Source organism: Thamnophis sirtalis, unplaced genomic scaffold, assembly GCF_051295495.1.
Source record: "Thamnophis sirtalis isolate CommonGarterSnake01/CBP01778 unplaced genomic scaffold, rThaSir2_p1.2 scaffold_6, whole genome shotgun sequence".
Taxonomy (NCBI): Eukaryota; Metazoa; Chordata; class Lepidosauria; order Squamata; family Natricidae; genus Thamnophis; species Thamnophis sirtalis.
In genome coordinates this window covers 120,417,060-120,441,179 of record NW_028261386.1, presented here as the reverse complement: position 1 = coordinate 120,441,179, position 24,120 = coordinate 120,417,060, and the positions used below count along the sequence as shown (strand labels likewise).

The 24,120-nt window shown below is 39.5% G+C and overlaps 1 protein-coding gene across 1 annotated transcript in view; it reads left to right on the top strand.

The window, feature by feature from the left end:
- MEI4 (meiotic double-stranded break formation protein 4) overlaps nt 1-6,859 on the top strand; it is a 33,622-nt gene extending 26,763 nt beyond the window's left edge. The window contains exon 5 of the mRNA XM_087719039.1: nt 6,385-6,859. Within this exon, the coding sequence (XP_087575165.1) occupies nt 6,385-6,642 (258 nt within the window). The 3' untranslated portion in view covers nt 6,643-6,859. The remainder of the gene's footprint in view (nt 1-6,384) is intronic.
- Nucleotides 6,860-24,120: the final 17,261 nt, after the last annotated feature.

Genomic DNA, 24,120 nt, shown 5'->3' with positions numbered 1-24,120 from the left:
GAATAGATAATTAGTTATTAGTTTTATGGCAATCCGAATTAATATTATACATAATGTTTAAGTTTTGTATAATTATGTTTTAACCAACTTTGGGAAATGTGTACTTTTGCATTAGAATCCAAAGGTGTTATGTATGGTAGTATAAATGGTATTTTAAAGTTTAAGTGGAATGCTGTCTGTGTGATAACCTATTGATCCTCTGTTCTTCCACCCTGAATGTTATGGCTTATGGTTGAACAACTAAATTAAACTTGACTTGGTTTGACATTTATACTTCAGCATCTCAATAAAAAAAATTTGCAGCTCAAATACTAAGCTCTTGATAGAAGAAATGATGATGTTAAAATGTAAAGGTCTTTTGTACCTATGTCAGTTTTAGCAAGCAAATAATCTTAACTTTGCATATATTCTTATACCTAGACTATATATTCTTTTTATACATTTTTTCAATTTGCTTGCATTGGTAATTTTAAATTATAAATCTATTGTAAATTATAAATCTAGACTTATATGCAAGTGTCAAATTAATTTTAAATACAGTTTTGCTTCATCCAGAATTAGGTAGACATTGATCATTAAAAACACCCTATGAACAAGTCCCAAAGAAACAAGAAGGTACAAGGGTGGACATAAACGGTCCTTTATAGTCTGTATAGATCTAAACATGGTTTAGGATTGGTTATAGACCACAATTTAAAACCATGGTGTGTTTGGGTTTACAAATTATACGTTCATATAAGATTTATCAGGCAAACGTAGCTGTTATATCTGTATTTTTAAGAGCTGTAAAATAATTCTAGTTAAACTTTGAAAAGTTGGATAAGAAACCAGAAGTAACTAGTTTTGTCAGTAACTGACAAAAATGTTGCAAATTGCAGGCATGTAGCCATGGGACACTGAAAACAGCCATAAAGGTGAACCAGTTACCAAGAAGCCAAAATGTGATCACATGACCATCCAGTATATGCAAGCCATTGTAACTCTGAAAATGGGTCATAAGTAGCTCTGGGGAAGTCTGTCATAATTTAGAATGGTTATTAAGTGACTGAACATCAGTCAATGACTACCTGTAATGTATCTTTTTTCAGTATGTAGAGGCTACTCAAATCCATAAGGAATCTTAAGTACAACAAAATTAAAAGAAGTTTTAAAAGCCCAGAGGATCATTGGTTGCCCTCTCCCCTCTTTGGAAGAATTTTAGAGCTCCCGCTGCCTTAAGAAAGTTCAAAATATTCTTAAAGATCCATCTTATCTTGGGCACCCTTTTTTTTTAACTATTACCATCTGGCGGACGGTACAGGATAATAAAAACAAAGAAAAATAGGCTGAAAAACGGCTTCTATCCCAGGGTAGTAACTATATTTAATTCTACTGTATAGTGCAATATTAATGCAATATTGGTTTTCAATTCAATTGTATAGAATGTGAAGGATGTGTGTTTGTGTTTTGTTTTTATAATTATAATGTACATTAAAGATGGCATTTAATTTCATTGTACAAAGTGCAGTGACAAAGTAAACTAAACTAAAAATATGGATAATAAAAAAACATAATAAAAATGACAATATCAAATGCATCCTTTGGGATCAAATGCCCACTGAGATGGTGCTGCTTTAATTTGTCTTTAGAATCGTGTACTTGTACAATAGGGGGTTCTCTGTACTTCCAAGGGGGAAATGTGGCATAAAATGGAGGCTACCAGCAGGAGAGAACCATAGCAAGCAATTTAAAATGTATTGAATTGAATGGGCAGGTTCAACTTTAACAAGTTGTTACCTGATGTATCCCAATGCTGTATCGTAGAGGTGATGTTCAACAATTTGAATTAGAAATTTTAAGGAGAATTAAAGCTGAACCTAGTTCAATGCAGATCTTGGACTTCAGAAAAGAAGATTTTAATAAACTAAGAGAAATGATAAATAGGACATGGGAAGAAACTAATGAGAAAAGAAGCTTAAGGCTAATTAGAGTTCCTTTAAAAGAACATAAAAGCATAATTGCAAGCAATCCAAATGAGGGGAAAAAATGGAGGACAGCAGCAGAAGTCAGTATAAATGCACAAAATGTTTTTTAAAGATCTGAAAACAAAAGTAGACCTATACAGAAGATGAGAAGAAAGCCAAGTCACCAAAGAAGTAGCCTGAAACTGTAGAGAGCAGATCTAGTTCCAAATGATGTGAAGGTAATGAAGGAAAGCTAAGACTTCTTTAGATAAGTCCAAAATAAATGGAGAAGAAGAAAATATATTGGCTCCGCAGCTAAGAAAGAAAAATACTAACAAAGAAAAGGCAAACCTACCCAACCTCTACTTTGCTTCAGTCTTCTTCAGCATTATAGTTTACAGTCTGTCAGAAAATTATAACTAGCAACATTGCTCTTCACAGGTTCCAGATTAAAAATTTGGCATGGTGAAATTTTAATGTATTTTCTTTGAGAAAATCCTGGAGAATTGGCAGAGTGCTCTCTGTAAATGGAAGAAAATAGTATCATCCTTTTCCTCAATGGTTTATATTGCCAAGGCTATGGTTTTTCCAGTTGTAATACAGTATATGCTGTAAAAGCTGAACCATCAGTAAAGCTGAAGAAATACTATGATACTAAGGAAAATTGTGGTTCAATATCTTGAACCACAAGAAAAATAAGTTACTTGATATTAGATTCATATTGAATAATGTTGGAAGCACTAAAAAAGAAGTTAATCTTTAAATGTGTTAGATAAACAATGCAAAATACAAATTGTTGGAGGAAAAAACTGATCCAAGATAATAAAAAAATAGGTTGAGGTGGCTAAATCATATGACTCTTAAGAGTATTATTATTATGGTTGGCCACATAGCCAGACATTTATTTGTCATTTTTGTCCACCTATCAATTCCTTCCTAAAGACCTGGAATATCATCATCATCCAACCTTCAATTACCATTCTTACTAATAATGTATTATTTAATGCAATCCTTACAGAGAGATGCATATAGAATAAGTCCTTCTCCTGGCGTGGGGAAGGATTGCATAATAATTTGATTGAGAAAGATGGAACTAGTTAATTTTGTTTGACTATAAATAAGTTTTCAAGTATTCTTGATAGCCATAACAAATAATAAAATATTTGAAATGCTGTATTAGTTCAAAATATGGGGCATATAGTTTATGTAATCTTTCAACAGCAGCCAATTAATTATTATAAAATTTCATAAAAGGAGTCACCAACCTTTTTGGACTGAAAGGCATAGTTGGGATTTTGGGGATAAGTTATGGGTGCCCTCACAAAATGGCTTTTGAAAGGCCTTGCCTATTCCTAAAATAGCTACCTTGGGATGGAACCCAGTTAGAAATTACCAGTTTACCTTAATGTTTTCATATATATGCATAAGTGGTTTTTCAAGTCAGCAGAGATTTTGCCTGAGTAGCAGAAACATTGTGTCAGGCTTTTTTCAGTAACAATTGGAATTAGAACTTTAATCTACTTTCAACCACCTGGAATCTTTTAATAAAGAAAATATCAGGAGGACAGGAAGCTTAAATATTAATTTTCACAGGGGCTGTTTTCATTTCTATCTGTTCAATGGGCTGATTAATCATACCTTCCTTTCAGCATTCTTGAATGCACACCAAATGTTCAACTGTAAATATATGGGTGTGCTGCATATGCCTTTCCTGTAATATTATTGCTGTGTAATTCAAACTCTTGTGTCAAAAAGTAGGTTAATTGTTCTCCATAAACGGATAATACATGTAAAATTGCATGAACATTGTTTCATTTTAAAATGGCTTCCAATGCTTTATTTAAACCAGCAAATTCTAACAAATAAATAGTGCCTGGCAATGTAACTGTAAATAAAGAGAACTTACTAATGTGTATTTTGTTTTTAAATTTTATATTTGTCTTATAGTTTTATGTTTTATTATGAGACAATAATTAATATAGGCTGGTAAACCTTATAGCAGATATTTTCTTCTTAAGGAATTACAAGATATTCTATTTGAAGTAAATTCCATATAAGTTTATTTCATGCTATCTATCATCTTCTATACTTACCTTCAATCTTCTTTGTTATGGAAAAGTGGGTAGCCATGCCTTTCTCTACCAGAGGTTTAAGATGTACACTAGGAGTTAAATAGAAAGCCATAGTTTCAGGGCAGAGATGTCCAAGAGCCACCCAGCTTCAACCCCAAAAGGCTCAAGGAAAAATGTCTGTTAACATATCAGAATTAAATTGAATACAGGAAAAAACTGCAGCTTCATATCAACAGAAGGCAATCAACTGTTTCAAATAATAAAATTTATATCACAGATAAGGTGTGTGATGAAACTCAAATAAGACCCCCATGTTAGGGATTATATTAGTGGCAAAAATATTTTTTAATGTTTAAAATTAATCTCCAGGTAGCTGTCCATCAGACCTTTTTAAGTGATTCCTACTCTGCTAGGGAAAGATGAATCTTAAGAATATCTACAGGGCCATAGAGACAGAATTGGACTCCAACTGCCCAAGTCACATCAAAGTGGTGTTTTGTGATTAGCTGAGACAAGTGTTCTTTTTTTTAAATTTTCCATTGTTTATTTCATTGTTCTATTATTTTACTTCTGCTTTATTTCCACTCTTTTCATTTCTTCCTTTTTATTATAAGCTGCCCAGAGTAGCGCCATGGTGAGATAAACGGCAAATAAATTTAGCTAGGTGGCAAATACATGTAACAAATAAATAAAAGTAAGTTAGAACCTGCTAACTCCTAAGGAGATAAGCAGAATTCCCAAGACTGCTAATCCAACCACATATTTATTATATCCGTGTCCCCCATTTGTGAAGTCAGTCCTGGGGAAGGCATGTGGTTAGGCCACACTAATGTTTTGTAGAAGCAGGGGCTTGTCCCTGTTTTTTTTGAAGGAGTGGTATCATGCCCCCTCCTCAATAATATTTCTCTAGTCCTAACTATATTGGACAGTTTTTATCCAAGAGATGGAGATGTTATCACTGAGGCCTTGAAGAGTATTCGGCGACTTCAGCTAGTCCAGAATGCGGCCGCGCGAGCGATTGTGGGTGCACCTCGCTTCACCCACATAACACCTATCCTCCGCGAGCTGCACTGGCTACCTGTCAATCTCCGGGTGCGCTTCAAGGTGCTACTTGTCACCCATAAAGCCCTACATGGTAGTGGATCTGGGTACTTGAGAGACCGCCTACTGCCAATTACCTCCACGCGACCTATTAGATCTCATCGATTAGGCCTCCTCCGAGTTCCATCTGCCGGTCAATGCCGACTGGCAACTACGCGGAGGAGAGCCTTCTCGGTGGTAGCTCCGACCCTATGGAACGATCTCCCCGTGGAGATTCGTACCCTCACCACCCTCCAGACCTTCCGCACAGCCCTCAGAATCTGGCTATCCCGTCAGGCCTGGGGCTAAGACTGTAACCCGCCCGAATGGTATGAATGTTGTGTTTTTTAATTATGTATTGTCTTATATGTTAAAAAGTTTGTCTCCCCCTCCCTCTTGGATTGTGAGCCGCCCTGAGTCCCCCCAGGGAAAAGGGCGGCATATAAATAAACTTCTATCTATCTATCTATCTATCTATCTATCTATCTATCTATCTATCTATCTATCTATCTATCTATCTATCTATCTAGGCTGATTATATGCATCCTTTTCAATGAGGTTTTCAGGCTCAAACATATACTGAGACAGCATTGGTTGCACTTATTTATGGGTAGTGCAACATTTTGGTTATTTGATTTCTCAGAGGCTTTCCATACCATCAACCGTGGTATCCTGCTGGCTTAACTGCAATGATTGAGGAACTTAGTATTTTGATGGTTTAGCTTTCTCTGTGGTTGAATTCATTCAATTTTGGCATTAAGGAAGAGACTGTATCCAAATTCTACACTGTCACATCTTTTATTTAACTTTGGCATGAGGCCTCTGGGTGAGGTCATCTGTCATTTGGAATCAGATATTATTCCACCCCATTTTCAGCCCATTAGATTGTCTTTATAGAAAGTGGAAACTATTCAAAGCATTTGTTTCATTGCTATTCAAGAAAAGCAAACTTTGACATCTTTCAATAAAACAATACACTTACATTAATAAAAAAAGCATGTTGAAATGGAGGCTGAAAAAAAATCTATGCATAATTGATTAATCAAGCTATTGATGGTTTCCTCATATTACTACTACTTTAATTTGATATGGCCAATCATTTTCATCGATCTGTTAGAAACAAAGAAAATCAGACGTGTCTCCTTTGAAGCACTGTAATTTTTCTTGTTTAATTAATGCATTGTATGATCTATAATACACATTTTTCTAGGGATTATTTTCAATGTACATTTGCTTATTATCATTGATTGCAAACTGATGCAGCTATTTATTTATTTTTCCCATTCCAGATTCAAGCCAAATACAATGCACAGTATGAAAATATCTTCTTTCTTTGTAACATTTTGGAACAGCTTCTTGAAACACACAGAGAGCAAAAAACCAAAACCAGTCTTGGTTATGAAGAAAAAGAGAAGAAAACGTTTTTGCAGGACATTGATCAAGCTGTCCTCCATCTCTCTGATGAGTTTCCTTTGTTCTGTATTTATTTATGGCGCTTGGGTACACTTTTGAATGCAGCACCAACAGAACTTCAAGGAAGAAACTGACCAGCTTTTGCTAAGAAAGAGGCAGGAAGCAACTAAAATTCTCCACCGAATGAGAATGAAGCTCTGAAGCAAAGGTGTTAATACATTTTTATTTTATTGGTGTCAGATATTGCTTGATTGGGTGTTTGGCAGTTTCATGATCACCACTTCAGTTTTTGGTGGCTAAAATTTGAGCAACATTTATAATATGTTCCTTTGAATAAAGCAGTTTAGCTCTGATACTAAAAATTAGCTCTGCAATTATGAATTCAGATATTAGAATATTTAAAATTGTAGTGCAATGAAGGGCACCAATTTATAAGCCTAATTATTATATTTTTCAGACTTAAGCACCCAGTTAGGTTTTAGCTTTCTGAATAGTCTTCATGATTGGGAACTCTTATTGTAGGCTATATTTTCCCACCCAACAGCTTTCAGGAAAAGGTTCTGAACTATTTTCTATTGGAAAGCACTAAATACATTTCCACCCTAGATATCTACTACCAGTTCTAACCTCTTCTATAGAAGAGGTTTCACAAATCTACAGTGCCATTTAGAACTGGTTCCCGCTCCCTCCCTCCGCCCATCCGCCCATCATCAAGATGAAGAGCGAGAGGAGGAATTCTGGGAGTTGAAGTCCACAAGTCTTAAAGCTGTCAAGGTTGAACATCCCTGGGGGTTTTTTTCTAAAGGGTTAGGGATGCAAGAGTCTTGTAACTTGACAGCTTTAAGACTTGCACATTTCAATGCCAGAGTTCCTGAGCCAACATGATTGGAGGAGGAATTCTGGGAGTTGAAGTCCACAAGTCTTAAAGCTGTCAAGATTGAACACCCCTGGGTTTTTTTCTAAAGGGTTAGGGGTGCAAGGGTCTTATAACTTGACAGCTTTAAGACTTGCATGCTTCAAATGCCAGAGTTTCTGAGCCAACATTTTGGTTGCTAAGTAAGAATGTTGTTAAGTGAGTTTCACCACATTTTACAAGTTGGCCACACCCACCCAGTCACATGCGTGGCAAGCCACACCCACCCAGTCACATGGCCAGCAAGCCACTCCCACAAAGCAGGCCACACCTACAGAAGAGGTTCTAAAAAATTTTGAAACCCACCACTGTCTACAAGGTAAAATAATTAGACTTAGATATTGTTTACTGTATAAATCAAATGTGTAATCCTTGCTGAAATTTAGATGTGTGTTGTGTGCATATGTGTGTATACTTATATATGCATAGACACACACACACAACACACACACATACACATATGGCATGTGGTGGCTCAGTGGCTAAGACACTGAGCTTGTCGATCAGAAACTGGCAGTTTGGCATTTCGAATCCCTAGCGCCATGTAAAGAAGTGAGCTTCCATTACTTGTCCCAGGTTCTTGCAACCTAGCAGTTCAAAAGCACATAAAAATGCAAGTAGAAAAATAGGAACCACCTTTGGTGGGAAGGTAACAGCGTTCCGTGCGCCTTCGGCATTTAGTCATGCGGCTACATGACCACGGAGAGCTCTTTAGACCGCTGGCTCTTTGGCTTTGAAACGGAGATGAGCACCGCCCCCTAGAGTTGGGAACGACTAGCACATATGTATGAGGGGAACCTTTACTATATATATAATTTTAAATATATATAAAATTTATTCCAATATAATTAATATTGAGTCACCTAAAATGATTATTCTACAATGGAGAAGGGGGAATGTTGAATAAATAAGCTGGTCTCCCTTTTCAACTTTAATGACTCAGTAGTGAATTGCTTCCTAAAACATCTTGTAATGAGCAATATTAATGTGGATTCAAAATTGATTTTTTTCTATCAAGTATTTTGTTTTTAAATTTCCCAGAATGGTACCTTAATTGACCATAGTTAATTATGTCACTGTTTGGCTTTTTGATGCAAATTCTATTTCTCACTGATTTTCCATAGTTATCTTCCTTTTCAAAACATATCTCTGGAGAATATTAACTCTTAGCAGATATATACAGTTCAAGGACTTTTTAAAATTGAAATCACAAGACAAGTTCAAAAGGCTAGAGGCTTTTTCCACTTTCTTCAAGAAATAAATGATTGGCATATCTATACTTAGGAAAGATCTATCATTTTCAAGTACTAAATAAACCCTCTTGTATTCCAGATATCCTCTGTAATTAATAGAAGCATATCACATAGATTTTACCATTAGGTGAAAATTCCCAATGTCTCATTTTTGTAGAACATATAGTAAGTTTCTGAATAACTGGAAATTTTGCTGTTTTTAAAAAAATGTTTCCGGCAATTTACATACATAATATGTACCTTGGCCTTTAGCCATTTTAACAATTAATCAAGATTAATGAGAAAAAAATAAAATGGAAATCATTATTCTACTAAAAGTAACTGTCTAAAATTATAAGACATACATAAATTGCAACAGATAAAAAGCACAATACAGATGCAACATTTTCATCACCCTACATAATTATGTGAATAGCTTTTAAAAATAATGCCACTATTTACATTGAAAATACGAAGTTAAAGTTATTCTTTTTATTATTGCAGGCAAAATGTTTTCCTCTACTTAAATTCTATATATGTTCTATCTACTCTTAAAGACAGATATTTGTTTATACCAGGGATGTCAAACTCGATTCCATTGAGGGCCACATCAAGATTATATTTGACCTCGGGGGGCTGGGGTAGGGGTCAACTCAACATCCTTCATGTCGGGGCACCTGTGGTGGCCCGGGCAGGGCTGGGGGGATCCATTGTCTCCAGTGGAGGAAGGCGAGACCAGGGAGAGTGCCAAACTCTTGTCCTCCAGAGGAGCCTCGCTGTCCCTCTTGGGCCACACGAAGGACCCCCAGATGGCAGCACAGGCTGTCCAGAGCTCTAGGCAGTAGAGGGCGAGCACCCAGCCTGCCCCTCGAGTTCCCAGTGCACTGGGACCCCACATTCCAGCCCAGCCCTGTTTCCCCAACGAGGTGCCCAGCTGCGCTTACCTCCTCAATGCTGCTGCTGCTGTTCTCACTCTCCTTGGCCAGGTTCATGGTGTGTGCGGGAGGGCAAAATGTCAGAGAGAAGCCCACTCCCTCTCCATCCAAGGAGACTTGGCTTTATGTTGTGGCCCAGCAGGAGCCGTTGGAGATGCCACCAGACTCCGACAGCGAGGGGCCCTATGAGTCGGCTCTGGAAGATGTGGGGGACCCTGAACAGGGTTCCGACTCTGAGCAGGGCGCAGAGAGACTGGTTGGCCAACAGGTGGCGCCTGAGCTTTGGACCAGTGGGGAGAAGACAAGGGAGAGTGATCCAGAAGCCAGCAGTGAGTTATTCCTGGATGCCTGGAATCGAAGAGCTAATAGGCATCAGGAACAGTTACGCAACTACAGGAGGTAATTGCGCTCAGCTGGTGGTCATTAGGCTCCTCTCCAGACTATAAAAAACACTGCTTGTGCACATGCCCCTCTTGCAGAAGTCAACGCATTGACTAAAGAGAACTCTTGTAACTAACTTGGCAGGCTGGATTGCTGCCAAGGTTTGTCTGAGTTGCTGTCAAGGTCCTTATCTGTTTGTTATGCTTGGCTTTTAACCACTGAGGTTTTGGTTTCTTGCTATTAAAGTACATTCTAGTTAAGCTTGTCTCGGCTTTCATTACTGGACGGAGGAGGGGGTCAGAACAGCTTTGTAACCAAAGCATCCTCAACAATAGGATGAGAGACGACCAGCAGAGGTCAGAAGGAGAAAAAGAGTTGGCAAATGGGCAGCAGGGCTGCTGGTGGCCAAATGTTAAGGCGGGCATTCCCTCAGACCCTCCCTGACTCCCTCATTATAATCTTTCTTCCTTTTCTTTTTTTCTTCCCTCTTCATTCTCCTTTCTTCCTTCCCCTCTTTCCTTCTTTTTCCTTCCTTGCTCTCTTCCCATCTTTCTTTGTCTTTCCTCTTTCTCTTTTCCCGTCCCTTCTTTTGCTCAAATACAAAAGGGAAAACTTCTCATTTTTTTTGTTTTGCTTTTAGTTTGTTTTGCTAGTCCTCTGCCAGCAAAAACTAAGCTTTTTGGCTGCAACAGCCTACTGTAGCCTTCTGCCAGTGAAAACAGAGCCTGGAGGGGCCACATTTTTGGCCTCAATAACCTACAGCCCTCTGCCACTGGGCTCCATTTTTGGTCATAATGGTCTCTGCAGCCCTCTGCCAGCAAAAATGGATCCCAGGGGCTTCCCCAGGCTCCATTTTCACTGGCAGAAGGCCAAAGGAGATCATCGTGGCCAAAAATGGGGTCTAGGAGGACCGCATGCAGCCATGCCAGGCTTCCTTTTCACTAGCAGAGGCACCACGGGCCTTCGCTATTTTCAGGGTGGCATTGCGGACCAGATTTAAGCACCCCTGGTTTATACAAAGCTCTTTGACCATCCATTTTCTGATTAATCTTTCTTCTGGAGTCAACTTTCCAATGTTTACTCTCATCATCAAAGAATCTATTATTTTGCCCGTCGTAACCTCATCTCTTCTTTGCTCTTCAGATTTCTTCTGTTTGTTATGTTATGTTGTTATGTTTATTATACTTGTATGCCGCCCTATTCCCGAGGGACTCAGGGCAGCTAACAAACAAGGGGGGAAGGGGGAAATACAAAAAACAAACCAGACAAAAACAAGATACAAGAACAGATTAAAAACTACACAACTATCGCAACAATTCAAGTGGGACTGGGAACTCATGAGCCCCAGGCCTGCCGGAACAGCCAGGTCTTGATGGCTTTGCGGAAAGCCTGAAGGGTGGTGAGGGTCCGAATCTCCACGGGGAGATCGTTCCAGAGGGCCGGAGCAGCCACAGAGAAGGCCCTCCCCCGGGGGGGTCGAGAGTCGACATTGGCTAGCTGATGGTATCCGGAGGAGGCCTAATCTGTGGGATCTGATTGGTCGTAGGGAGGTAATTGGCAGGAGGCGGTTTCTCAAGTACCCAGGTCCAATACAATGTAGGGCTTTAAAAGTAACGACTAGCACCTTGAAGCGCGTCCGGAGTCCAACAGGCAGCCAGTGCAGCTCGTGGAGGATAGGTGTAACATGGGTGTACCAAGGTGCACCCACAATCGATCGCGCGGCTGCATTCTGCACAAGCTGAAGTCTCCGAATGCTCTTCAAGGGCTGCCCCATGTAGAGCGCATTACAGTAGTCCAGTCTTGAGTTTAAAATTCCCTGTGCCTTATGTTGAATTATCTTTCCCATTAATGGTTCCCAATATGAAAAGGCGTGAGTGGAGAACTGTTTTACCTGGGCTGCAAAGTGGTCTGATTAACCACTAGATTAGTGGCAGGTTTAGGTGTGGATGGAAATTGCATCCAAACATCTGGTGAGCTCTGAGAATTTTTTTGATTTGGTTGTAGCTTTAATTTTCATTTTCTTACCAACGTGAATTTACTATATTCTGTTCAATAATTCAGCTAGGCAGTTGCTCACATTTCTTTTTGTGCTCACTGTTAATTGTTTTTATCATTAAACTTCTTTAGTTAATGAGAGAATCATTAACACAAAAATGGAGTGGAGTCTAATTACTCAACCAAAGTAGTAACATATTCCGATAACCCTTCAAGACTTATAGCTGAAGGGAATAATTAGCCAAATTCTTTCACTGAGCTAGGATAAAACAAGATGAAATCATCAAATTAAACATTTTGCCAGCAATTAGATGTTTTACCCAGTAAGGCTCTAAAATCACTTATATCAGAGAAGATAGCCAGACAAAACAGCTACTCTAGTAGATTTAGCTTTCTGTTAGCATGTTAGTTTTGAAAATTACTCTTGATTCTCAGCTCAGCACAACGTGCTTCCTATCAAGCTAATGTTGCTCATTAGGCAGACGTGAAAGTCTGCCACTCAATCGACAGACATAATGGAGAAGTAGAATAAATAAAAAGGATGCTTTCTGTAAATTATAGATCATGTGCTTTTCAGTTTCATTTGCATTTCTTCAGATGCAATAGAAGATGAAATCAAACAAAGATCTGGAAACTACACAAGAATTCTGCAGTATATCTTTTTTTGTCCAGATGTCCACTTGTGGAAAAGTAGAAGGTGCAAAGATATGAAATAAAACATTCCAGCACCTTCCTTTCCCCTCCTCTTGGCTCTTTTCTTTTTAAACTGACATGATGATGATGATAATGATGATGATGATGATCATAATGATGATAGTGAATACTTAACTCCCAGACAGTGACTTGACACTCCAAGGAGCAAAACTGTGCCCCACTGTCAATTTTTAGATTTACAATGCAAGAGATTTTTTACATAATTGAATTTAAGAAACTGGAATATTGCAACCATGCTGTGGAGAAATATTTTGCCACAGAGGACCCCCCCACCCCCCAAAAAACCTGTTATATATTCCGGGTAGCCTCAGATTACTTTCTCTCTTCTCCCACCAAAGGTTTATGTCAGAATTGATATTCTAGAGCTTCAGAAGTGAAATTATTTAAATCTAATCCTGAATATTTTATTTTGGCACTTTTAATTTTGTTCCAAATATGCAGGGAAGTCTTTCTAAACAAATTTACATCATAGCATAGGAGTCACTTAAGCAGTAATTGCAGCAAGCAGTATAAAGAAGTATATGTCAGTCAAGTATATCACAGTTAAGTATTTTTGACAATTGTTTACTGCCTTACAAGTCTTCAACAAGTCTGAAAAAGATAGCAGACATTCTAAATATTCAGATATGTCAGCACATCATTTTATAAAGATAATTATTTTTCTTACCTTTCATTCTTCTGATTGTTTTATGCTAGAAGGAAAAGATTTCCCTTTGTAACACTCAGTGTCAGCCTGGTATCTCACCATAATCTATTTTTTGTCTTTACTTTTGTTTGTGTGTATCTAACCATTTTTAAAAAGTAATGATACCTTTATGTGTTCTAAGTTCTAATTAACAAAGTTATTTAAATGATCATTGACAAATAATGGAAAGCTTTAATTCTATGAGAAACAAATTATTTATAGGCAGTCTTTTTTAGCTACAATTGGGATCTTCAGCTGTCAGTAAGTGAAATGGTCATTAAGTAAAACTGCAACTGTGCTTACGGTCGTACTTCAGGTTCCCTTTGCTTTACAAAAGGTTCTAAAGTTGTTTTTTCATCCCCATCATGTGAATTTTTGCTATCAGAGGCAGTTGCTAAACAAGGATTATCTGTAATCAAAGTGCAGGATAGAAAGTTATATTTTGAGGAATTTTCAAATTTGGGACATCTATTGTCATGTTCAATCTAAAGTGAAATGGAGAAGCAAGAATTACCCCATCTGATTCCATAAAATGGTTTCTCATTGCGTGACCCATCAAAACCGCGGTCCACTAAAGCGCGCCCGATTAAAGCGCGTACGTGACGTCATCAGCGCGACAAATACGACTGCGGAGAAAAAAGGGCGCTTTAAAAAGCGCTTTTAAAGCAAGCCAATTCACATAAAGGTAAGGGTTAGGGTTAGGGTTAGGGTTAGGTTAAGGGTTAGGGTTAGGTTTAGGGTTACGTTAAGGGTTAGCGTTAGGTTAAGGGTTAGGTATAGGGTTAGGTTAAGGGTTAGGCTTAGGGTTAGGTTTAGGGTTAGGTTTGGGGGGGTTAGGTTTAGATTTACGCGTTAATTTTAAGTTTACCGCTCACAGCGTGCTGTTTTCGTCGCGCTGTGATGACGTCACGTACGCGCTTTTGTCAAGCGCGCTTTAGTCTACCGCGGTTTTGTGGTGGAACCTCTCATTGTGGTATTCAAAGGATGATAAATACCTGCCTTTGATAGGGCAGTCACTTTTAAAGTAATTCATCTTACCTCTCCCACATTTATTGCAGTCAGCAACTAGAACAAGAATAAGCAGTTTAGGCTTGCATGCAAACATTCATTCATTCATTCTTCAGCGCCCTCTCATTTTGCGGTGGGAATTTGAGGTGGGAAACATGAACTCCACAAGTCTACTATGTAATTAAGATTTGTTTCCATTTCTACCCAGTTCTATTCCTCCTGTCCTCAGACAACAAACCAACCCGTTCCAAAAATAGGAAGTTAGACTAGAAGACCTCCAAAGTCCTTTCCAACTCTTATTCTGTATTCAATATAGCTGTTAGAAGGAAGCTATGGATCCTTCAATTGAACCGCAATTTTTCTTTTCAAACAAAACCATGCAAGAAGAGTATGTCACATTTATTACATTAACAGATATATTACTTAGAAGTCCTAATGAAGATCTTTTGTGCTTGCCCTTATTGCCTTGAGGGCATCCTACTGAATCCAATCCATAGTAATGATGCCATCTGGAAGAATTATCAAATATGCCAAAGAAAAGAACATCAAAACATTAAGGGTTCCACTTACTGGTTATCATGTTCTGACTCAATCCAGTTAAGTGCCAAGCGTGTTCCCTGCCTAGCTGCACACTTAGCGAGCAGGGGTTATGAGAATGGAATTGATAGGTTTACCAATTACATTTAGAGAACTTTCTCTGTCAATGGGGGATTTGGTACACTCAAGTTCATTTTTTATGTGCAAAACTACAGTATATGTGTAACAACATAAAGCCTCTTACAAAACCTAACGTACAAATGAAACTGGGACCAAATGCAGGGCAGAGTCCATTTCATCACAATTTTCTGTATGAAAGTATCGAAGCTTTCTTAGCACATAATTAGCTTTTATAAAAGGTTTCAAAGGAGGCAGCTCAGGTGCAATTCTATGTACTTTCAGCAGGTCTCAAGTGACACAACCGAATATATCATGGATCTCTTCTAAGCTGTACTCTATGCTGCTTAATCTAGAGATCAATAGATGAATAGTTCTTTTATTCTAAACAGGATCGTTCTCTCTCAGTATCTATATACACATATCTCTGAAATAGATATATGGATCCCTGATGGCAATACTGATCAATAGAATCAGGTTACCAGTTTTCAGTGGAGCTCATGAATAATTCTGTTTCTGCTGTTACTTCTTCTAAATTCTTATTTTCTTGCTCACACTGAGCTTCTTCCGGTTTTCATGTATTTGCTTTGCATGTCCCAGTTAAGAATTCAAAAGCGTCTGGTAGCATCTTTCCAACACATTTTGCTTAAAAGACATAAGCTTGATCAGTCTGATGATGTGAGCTACAATTCAAACAAAGCTTATGCCTATTAATAAAACGTGTTAGTAGGAAAAGGTGCCACACATCCTCTGATTCTGGCTATCATATTCTATTATATCTATAACCAGATCATGAATGTAAAGCCTGAAAATTAAACTTGATTCTTGCTAACTTCACAGGGACATCCTTATAATTTCAGCATTATAGAAGTTGTTTGCCATCATCGCCTTCTGATATTTTTTTTAAAACGCCCAATGTACTTAATCAGTATCCCTCCCCCCAATCTTTTTAACACCAGGGACCAGTTCCATGGAGAGAGGTTTTTCCACAGACTGGTGGTGTGGTTTTGTATGTTGCCTGCATCCTGTAGATCAGAGGTGGGTTGCCAGGTTTTCTACCAGTTCAGGTGTGCTTCTGCTCGCGTGCATTTGTGTGACTTCTGTGCATACGCAGAAGCGTCCGTGTGGGTGGGCGGAGCCTCCCATTGCCACTAGTACCGGTTCGCCCAATCAGGGCTGAACCACCAACACACCTCTGCTGTAGATGGAGTTTTGTTTGTTTACACAGCCCCATTTCTGGCATGCTATGGACCAGTGCCAGTCCATAAATCAGGGGTTAGTGATCCCTGACAGGTGATCCTGAGCCAGAGATTCCTATAGATAAAGACACCTCACAAGCATAGTGACAGACTACTTTGCTAATCAGTTTGTCAGGGAGGGGTGGGAAACAATATACATCCCTTATTTTTCCAGCAACGTGTATGGCCGAGACCTGAACATGATTTTCTAGACAGTGTCATAGGTGTTTTCTTATTATAGCCATCAAATTTGCTAAGCTCATGGATATGTAAATTCATTTTAGCAAGTATTTTTTTCATGGTTTTCCAGCTTTTATTCTTGGTGGCAATGAGCATGTGATCTGGTACAGCAGGAAAAGATTGCTTTGAAAACTTTGGACACAGAACAAAGATAAATTGAAAGATTTCATTTATGAACATCGTTTACTTTGATGTATGTCAGTCACACTGTGACAAATAGGTTGCCTGTCTTCCATGTTGCTATTTCAATGGGCTAAGAAGGACAAAGGACATTTTTTTTAAAAAAATGTCCCGAAAGAAACTTGAGGTATAATCAAGCAAAAGACTCACATTGTCCATTTGCTGTCTCATGAGATTTTTTTTTCTGGGTAGTCTGTTCAGAATAAATAATACGTGAAGATCTACGTTCCAGAAATACAAATAGCAAACTTCTGTAGTGAAAACACTAAGGAAATAAATCTGGCATTCAAGAGAGTGCATGTCAGCTGTATCTCTTGTTTCTTACTAACCTTCAAAGTTAGTTTTCCATGTGGTCAAACATGCATAAGACTCTGTGCATGGGTCCTGCCTCGCAATGAGCCGAGGTGGCGCAGTGGTTAGGGTGCAGTACTGCAGGCCACTTCAGCTGACTGTTATCTGCAGTTCAGCGGTTCTAATCTCACCAGCTCAGGGTTGACTCAGCCTTCCATCCTTCCGAGGTGGGTGAAATGAGGACCCAGACTGTGGGGGCGATATGCTGACTCTGTAAACCGCTTAGAGAGGGCTGAAAGCCCTATGAAGCGGTATATAAGTCTAACTGCTATTGCTATTGCAATGCCCCTGTCACAGAAGGCTCCATTCTTCCTTACAAAATTCAGAATATTTGAAGGGAGAAAGCTATACTCCACACATATAGACAGGATATTCCTTGTGATTACAAATTATAACCATCCAGGTTTACTGATCATACTTTTAAAATCTTCTGCATGTTGGAAGTTTATGATGACAGAAATTTTGAAGTCAAGGTACAGAACACTCAGATCTGCCCCCTTCCTTGCATTAAATTAGCATAAGGAATAACTTGGGAAGAAGGACTGTTAAGTGATTACAATCCAATGGTGCATTGTGCACCTATAACAAGATTACCCATTCTCAGTGGATCTTTGTTGCTTCTTAAAATGTTTACTAAGATTGAAACTTAAGAAAGGATAAAGCAAGTTATGGTTCAGTTACAAAACAGTTTTAATATTGGAGTTACATTTTAAAAATGTCATTACAAAAACTGCAGGTAGAGGGAAATTTTTGCTTACTAAATACACATTATAAGAACTGCAGATATCAGTGCCAACAGGAGGGATGGGGAAAATTTTGCAAGCTCATTTCTCTGCCCTGTGAAGTATATGTAATTATCAACAAAAATAGAGAAAAAAGTGACTTGCTTCTGCCAGAACTGCTTTTTTTTTGCCAGCAATCAGGAAAGGATAACAACCTGAACTGTAGAAGTACTTGTATCTCATTTGCCACCTTTCAAGATTATTCAACATTCACTTATCCTTTCCAATGAATCAATAATTTGGTCTACTTTTCCTGCACCAAGAATTGATAATAGAACATTGAATTTTTTCCCCCTCCATCAAGATGTGGATGTGAGGCAAAATGGCACGAGGGGAGGCATTTTAAGCTAAGAAAGGATGGTGGGAAAATGAGATATTTTCAGCATGTGTGAAATGTATACATGAAAAAATCACTGGGCTGACCTGGGCTACAACAGGTCTAATAATCTAATAAACTTGTCTTCCAGCTTCATAGATACTTATGTGATAGAAAGATGTATCTCCATCAATGATTAAAGATCACTGAGCTGCTGTGGCTCATGTGGCTAAAACGCTGAGTCTGGAGACCATTGAGAGCTCAGCTGTTCAAAACCCGAGACTGCAAGCCACATAATGGAATGAGCTCCCATCAATTTGTCCCAGCTCCTGCCTACCTAGCAGTGTGAAAGCAGGCAAATGCAAGTAGATAAATAGGTACCACTTCAATGGTAAAAAAATAACAGGGACTGAAAGGATCTCCCTTGGGCATTCCCTGGACAATGGTGATGTCACCAGTTATTCCTTTCAACCCGGAAGGTGCTTCTGAACAGAATGTAGCAGTATTAAGATGGTCTGCAGAATGTTAAGACTTGGAGCATTTTAGTTAATCTTTTAAGGCGGTGCTGAGCAGTTTGAATTTCCTACAAAGCAATATCATCACCAATAACAATACTAGACTTTTGAAATAAGGGCGAGAGATGTATTTGGCAGCGGGTGCAAGTGGTGGTGATAAATAGCTTAAAATTGTGACAGCTGAATGGAAAGTTAGACTCAATAAAAAGTTATAGGTAAAAGGTCACGCCTCGTGCAAGATCCCACTAGTAATTTACATAGCAATGAAGAGATTCTTTGCCAATTAATTGGAAGGGAATATAATAGTCTCTTCGTTATCCAGTCACTATAGAGACTAATATATCTCTTAAATATATCTAGACTAAAGTCTCTAACCTAGAGGATTAAATGAAAGCTTAGGAAACAACAGTGAATGATAATCACAGTATTTTCAATAATTGAATTATTCTTTTGGAATCTCAGCTACACAGAATAAAACAGTTAATATTTTCCCCAGCTTTGGTCAAATTCTTTGTATTCTTCTATATTTGGTCTTTTGTGTGTGTGTGTGTGTGAGTGAGTGTGTGTGTGTGTGTATTCCTAATCAAACTCACTTTACTAGACTTTAGGAAGTTTTTTTTTTCCTGACCACTGATTCTTAGACCTGGATATCTCTGTGACCGCCTCCTGCAACATACCTCCCAGCGCCCAATAAGATCGCACAGGGTGGGCCTTCTCCGGGTACCATTGACTGCACAATGTCGTCTGGTGGCTTCTCGGAAGAGGGCCTTCTCTGTAGCTGCCCCGGCCCTCTGGAATGAACTGCCCCCTGAAATCCGGACCCTCCCCACTCTCTCGGCCTTCCGAAAGTCTGTTAAGACCTGGCTGTTCCGGCAAGCCTGGGGCTGCTGATCTTGATTGACCTTCAGCCCCACTAAGATCGAGTGCATGTTGTGTCCTGTTTTAATTTGTTTTGTCTTATATTTTAAATTTTTAATATCTTTTTTAAACTGTCTTTTATGTAAGCCGCCCGGAGTCCTCTGGGATTGGGCGGCATACAAATCTATTAAAATTGACAAATTGAACATATGAACAAAATCTTCATTATGTGAAGGTTGCTATTGAGACTGGCTCAAATAATGATATTGTTCAATTTCTGCATGTTATTATAAGAGATTTTGCATACATATAGACAGGAATTAGTAAGATCTCGCTGGCGTTTCCTAAGAAAAAGAAAACAGTCTACCTAGGCTTTACTAAGGAACCTGCACACAAGAGAAGAAGAAACATCTTCAAAGAAAAAACAAGAAAGTCCATTGCCTCATGAAAAAAGCACTTTGGGGACAACCATGACCTGGATGACTGAGAATCTCTGTATTAGCTGTATAATTTGGGATGAAGACCCTTTGAATGGTGTGGGAGTAGGAATGGATTTCCAGAGAAAAAATTGCAGACTACAGGGACCAGGAGCGCTACTCAGGTGACCCCCAGGACACAGGTAAACCTCTAAATGAGCCGAGGTGGCGCAGTGGTTAGGGTGCAGTACTGCAGGCCACTTTAGCTGACTGTTATCTGCAGTTCAGCGGTTCTAATCTCACCGGCTCAAGGTTGACTCAGCCTTCCATCCTTCCGAGGTGGGTGAAATGAGGACCCGGACTGTGGGGGCAATATGCTGACTCTGTAAACCGCTTAGAGAGGGCTGAAAGCCCTATGAAGCGGTATATAAGTCTAACTGCTATTGCTAAGTGCTTCAAGGACCCTCTAAAATGATGCAAATGACCAGCTGTCTGCAAGGAGTATAACTCTTTCCATTCCCCACTATCCTGTCAAAGCTGAAGAAGCTGCTTGAATGAGAAGCAAAATGTTTTCAAAGAAAAACCAGAAAGTCCAGTTGCCTCCTGAAAAAAAGCACCTTTGAGACAACCGTGACATGGATGGCTGAGAATCTCTACAGACACAAGAGAAAAAGTTTTTTTCAAAGCACAGAATCTTGCTAAATCTCTGCAACTGCAATGTTTTATTTCTTCTTCTGCTGTGGTACATTATTTAAAAAAACTGATGATCAATTTGACCAGCGATCACTGAGTGTCATTTTGTCACAGCTCCTTCACTTAATAACCAAGAAAGAAACCACTCAACTCCATTTTGCAGAATTAAGTGTACTTTTACTGATTATAAGCGATGAGAAGCTAAGCAAAGCTGGATCTGAGCAAAAGCGCGCGAAAGCATTAGATATCAATACATGATTCATTCCCCTCCCCTTGGTACCCCAGTTCATAGTCCAATCGTATTATCTCCACATCTGTCAGGTGGGAGACATCTTCAAAAATCATCATCAGGTTGGTATGCTGGACAGTTGGCCTTGGCGGGGAACTCCCCTCCTTCCACATGCGCAAACCAATGGTGTGAGCAACTCCCAATTAACAGTCCTCCTGCACAGATTATTTCCCTCACCCAAATACCCTCCCTCCCTGTTTCAATGGCAGCTGAAAAGCAAGCAGCAAAACAGAGGCTGACACATTTCTCATGTCTTCCCAGCCATTCCATGTCCACTTTTGATCCACAGTCACTGGTATCAAATGGAAAGTCTTATGTTACTGTTCATTCTGGTATGGTTTGCAAATCAATTAATCATTCTGACATGATGAACTTTTTTTTCCTCAGCTTTGGTCCGTGGCACGACAAAACCGTGTTCCACTAAAGCGCACCCGATTAAACCGCGTCGCTGACATCATCAGCAGGGCGACAACAGCGACCGCGGAGAAAAAAGGGCGCTTTAAATAGCGCTTTGAAAGCAAGCCGATTCAAGTTAAGGTAAGGGTTAGGTTTAGGGTTAGGTTAAGGGTTAGGTTTAGGGTTAGGTTAAGGGTTAGGGTTAGGTTTAGGGTTAGGTTAAGGGTTAGGATTAGGTTTAGCGTCAGGTTAAGGGTTAGGTTTAGGGTTAGGGTTAGGTTTAGGATTAGGTTTAGGGGGGTTAGGTTTAGGTTTAGGGGTTAATTTTAGCTTTAGCGTTTACAGCGTGCTTTTTTCATCACACTGTGATGACGTCAGCTACGCGGTTTCATCGAGCGCGCTTTTGTGGTGGAACCCTTTGGTCAAGTTCTTTGTATTCTTCTATGTTTGGTCTTTCGTGTGTATGTGTGTGTGTGTCTGTGTGTGTTGCATTGGATGGCTAATTTTAGAATTGTCATTTCAAACTTTCATTAGTTGTATTGTCCCTGTTGCCAGGACTAAGATTAGTATGTTAATTTTTAAAAATAGACTAGGAAAGATTTGGTAGGCATTCATACATTTCCAGGATCCATCTTGATCAGAAAAGACAAGCTCCTGAAATGGTTTACTGGATAAAGCCTGGGACATTTTACATGCACTTATTCTGCCCTTCAGCTAAAGCACAACTAGAATGCACTTTGGGGAGACCAAAGTAAAATTACAGAGCTATGCTTCAGCAAGATCTGGCATAAAACAATTCTACATAAATTCCATGCAGTCCATTCCAAGAAGCCAATTCCATCATCCAGCTAATCCAGGGTTATTGTTGTATACTGCATTTTGTTTTGCCCTAATTTGCAATCAACTCTAGCATAATTGATTTATGTGCTGCTGCCTGAATGCATTTTAGCCATGCTCTTCTGCCGCATGCATTCTGCCCAAGTCCTCCCTGGAGCAATGAAGTGTGCAGGCTCTGTGAACCTAAAACTATTCAGACTATTTAATATTCTGGAATTTATTTCGTCCTTTGCTCTGTGAATGTAAATGGCATTTCACTGGTTTTATCCATAAGTGTACAGCCTTCATAGCTCATCAGGCTCTGATGCCCCTTACCTTTATCAAGGAACCAAACAGAATACCTGCAGTTTTGATTTAGTTAGATTTGGAGAAAGGAGTGAATTGAATTGAATTGAATTTTATTATTTGTATGCCGCCCTTCTCCGGGAGGGACTCAGGGCGGCGAACAACTCAAAAGGGGAAAAGGGGGACATAGAACAGAATACAAATAATTGTACAAATAAGCAAGAATCACACAGCGACACAAGTCAAGAGGGGAGGGGAACTCATCAACCCCAGGCCTGCCGGCAAAGCCAGGTTTTGACGGCTTTTCGGAAGGCCTGGAGAGAGGTGAGGGTCCGAATCCCTGCGGGGAGTTTGTTCCAGAGGGCCGGAGCTGCCACAGAGAAGGCCCTCCCCCGGGTAGTAGCCAGGTGGCATTGGCTAGTAGACGGAACCTGGAGGAGGCCAACCCTGTGTGATCTAATGGTTCTTTGGGAGGTAATTGGCAGCAGGCGGTCTCTCAAGTACCCAGATCCAATACCATGAAGGGCTTTATAAGTTTATAAGCACTTTGAAGCGTATCAGGAGACCGATTGGTAGCCAGTGCAGCTCGTGGAGGATAGGTGTAACGTGGGTGTACCGAGGTGCACCCACAATCGCTCGCGCGGCTGCATTCTGGACGAGTTGAAGTCTCTGAATACTCTTCAAGGGCTGCCCCATGTAGAGGAGGATGGGAAAAGAAAAGAAAGAAGGAATTTGTTAATGAGGTGGAAGTTGGAACCAAATATTTACACACATGCACACGCGTCGCACACACACACCGTTTCCAAGTGGTGGGTTTCCATTTTTTTTTACTACTGGTTCACTCGTGCAGAAGCATCCTGGTAGGTGGGCGGATTCTCCCTCTGCCGCCGCTACTGGTTCACCCAATCCGGGCCAAACCAGCAGAAACCCACGTCTGGTGTTTTCCTGAAAATAAGACCGGGTCTTATTTTTTTCAGGCTTGAAAATGAGCACTTGGGGTTATTTTCATGGAGGACTGAGTTTTTTTGAGGTGTAGGAGGCAGCGATCACAGTCACCTCATGGCTGCTGGGTCCCTTAACTGCAGCCTGCAGATCAGCTGATCCAGCGAGTTCTGTTTCTCCAGGTGCCTGGAGATATTTCCAGCACACTCTTACTAGCCCCAGCCCTGCCCACGGTGCCAGGCAACCTTGCAGCCAAGAGCCCCTCTGTTCATTTTAATATATCAAATTCTAGATTACTGTGAGATTAATAAATATCAGTTTTAGAATATAATTCTGATAGCATTTTAATTATGGTGGTGCAGAATTTTAAATGATGCTAAAAGGCTTATTGCAAACAGTAAAGAATCAGAAGAGCATCTATAGTTGACACCATGAAGGTGGAATATGCTTGAATGGACTGGGCTGGAGTTTCTAATAAATCAATCGATGCTTTAAATCAATCAGAGCTTTTGAGTTCTAATTTTGCATAATGCTTTGATAACAAATATCTGACATTTTAGATAGGAAAGTTCAAATTCGAGAGAAGAGATATAGTAATGCTTTATTACTCGACAAGCTTCATTTTGTTAATCAATAACAAGCACACAGAGACACAGACACACAGGCATATTAGCAGAAAAAAATGAATTGTATCTTAAAAAGTTAGAAAAACATGTAAAGGAGGCTTTGAATATTTATGGTAGAAATCACACGTTGG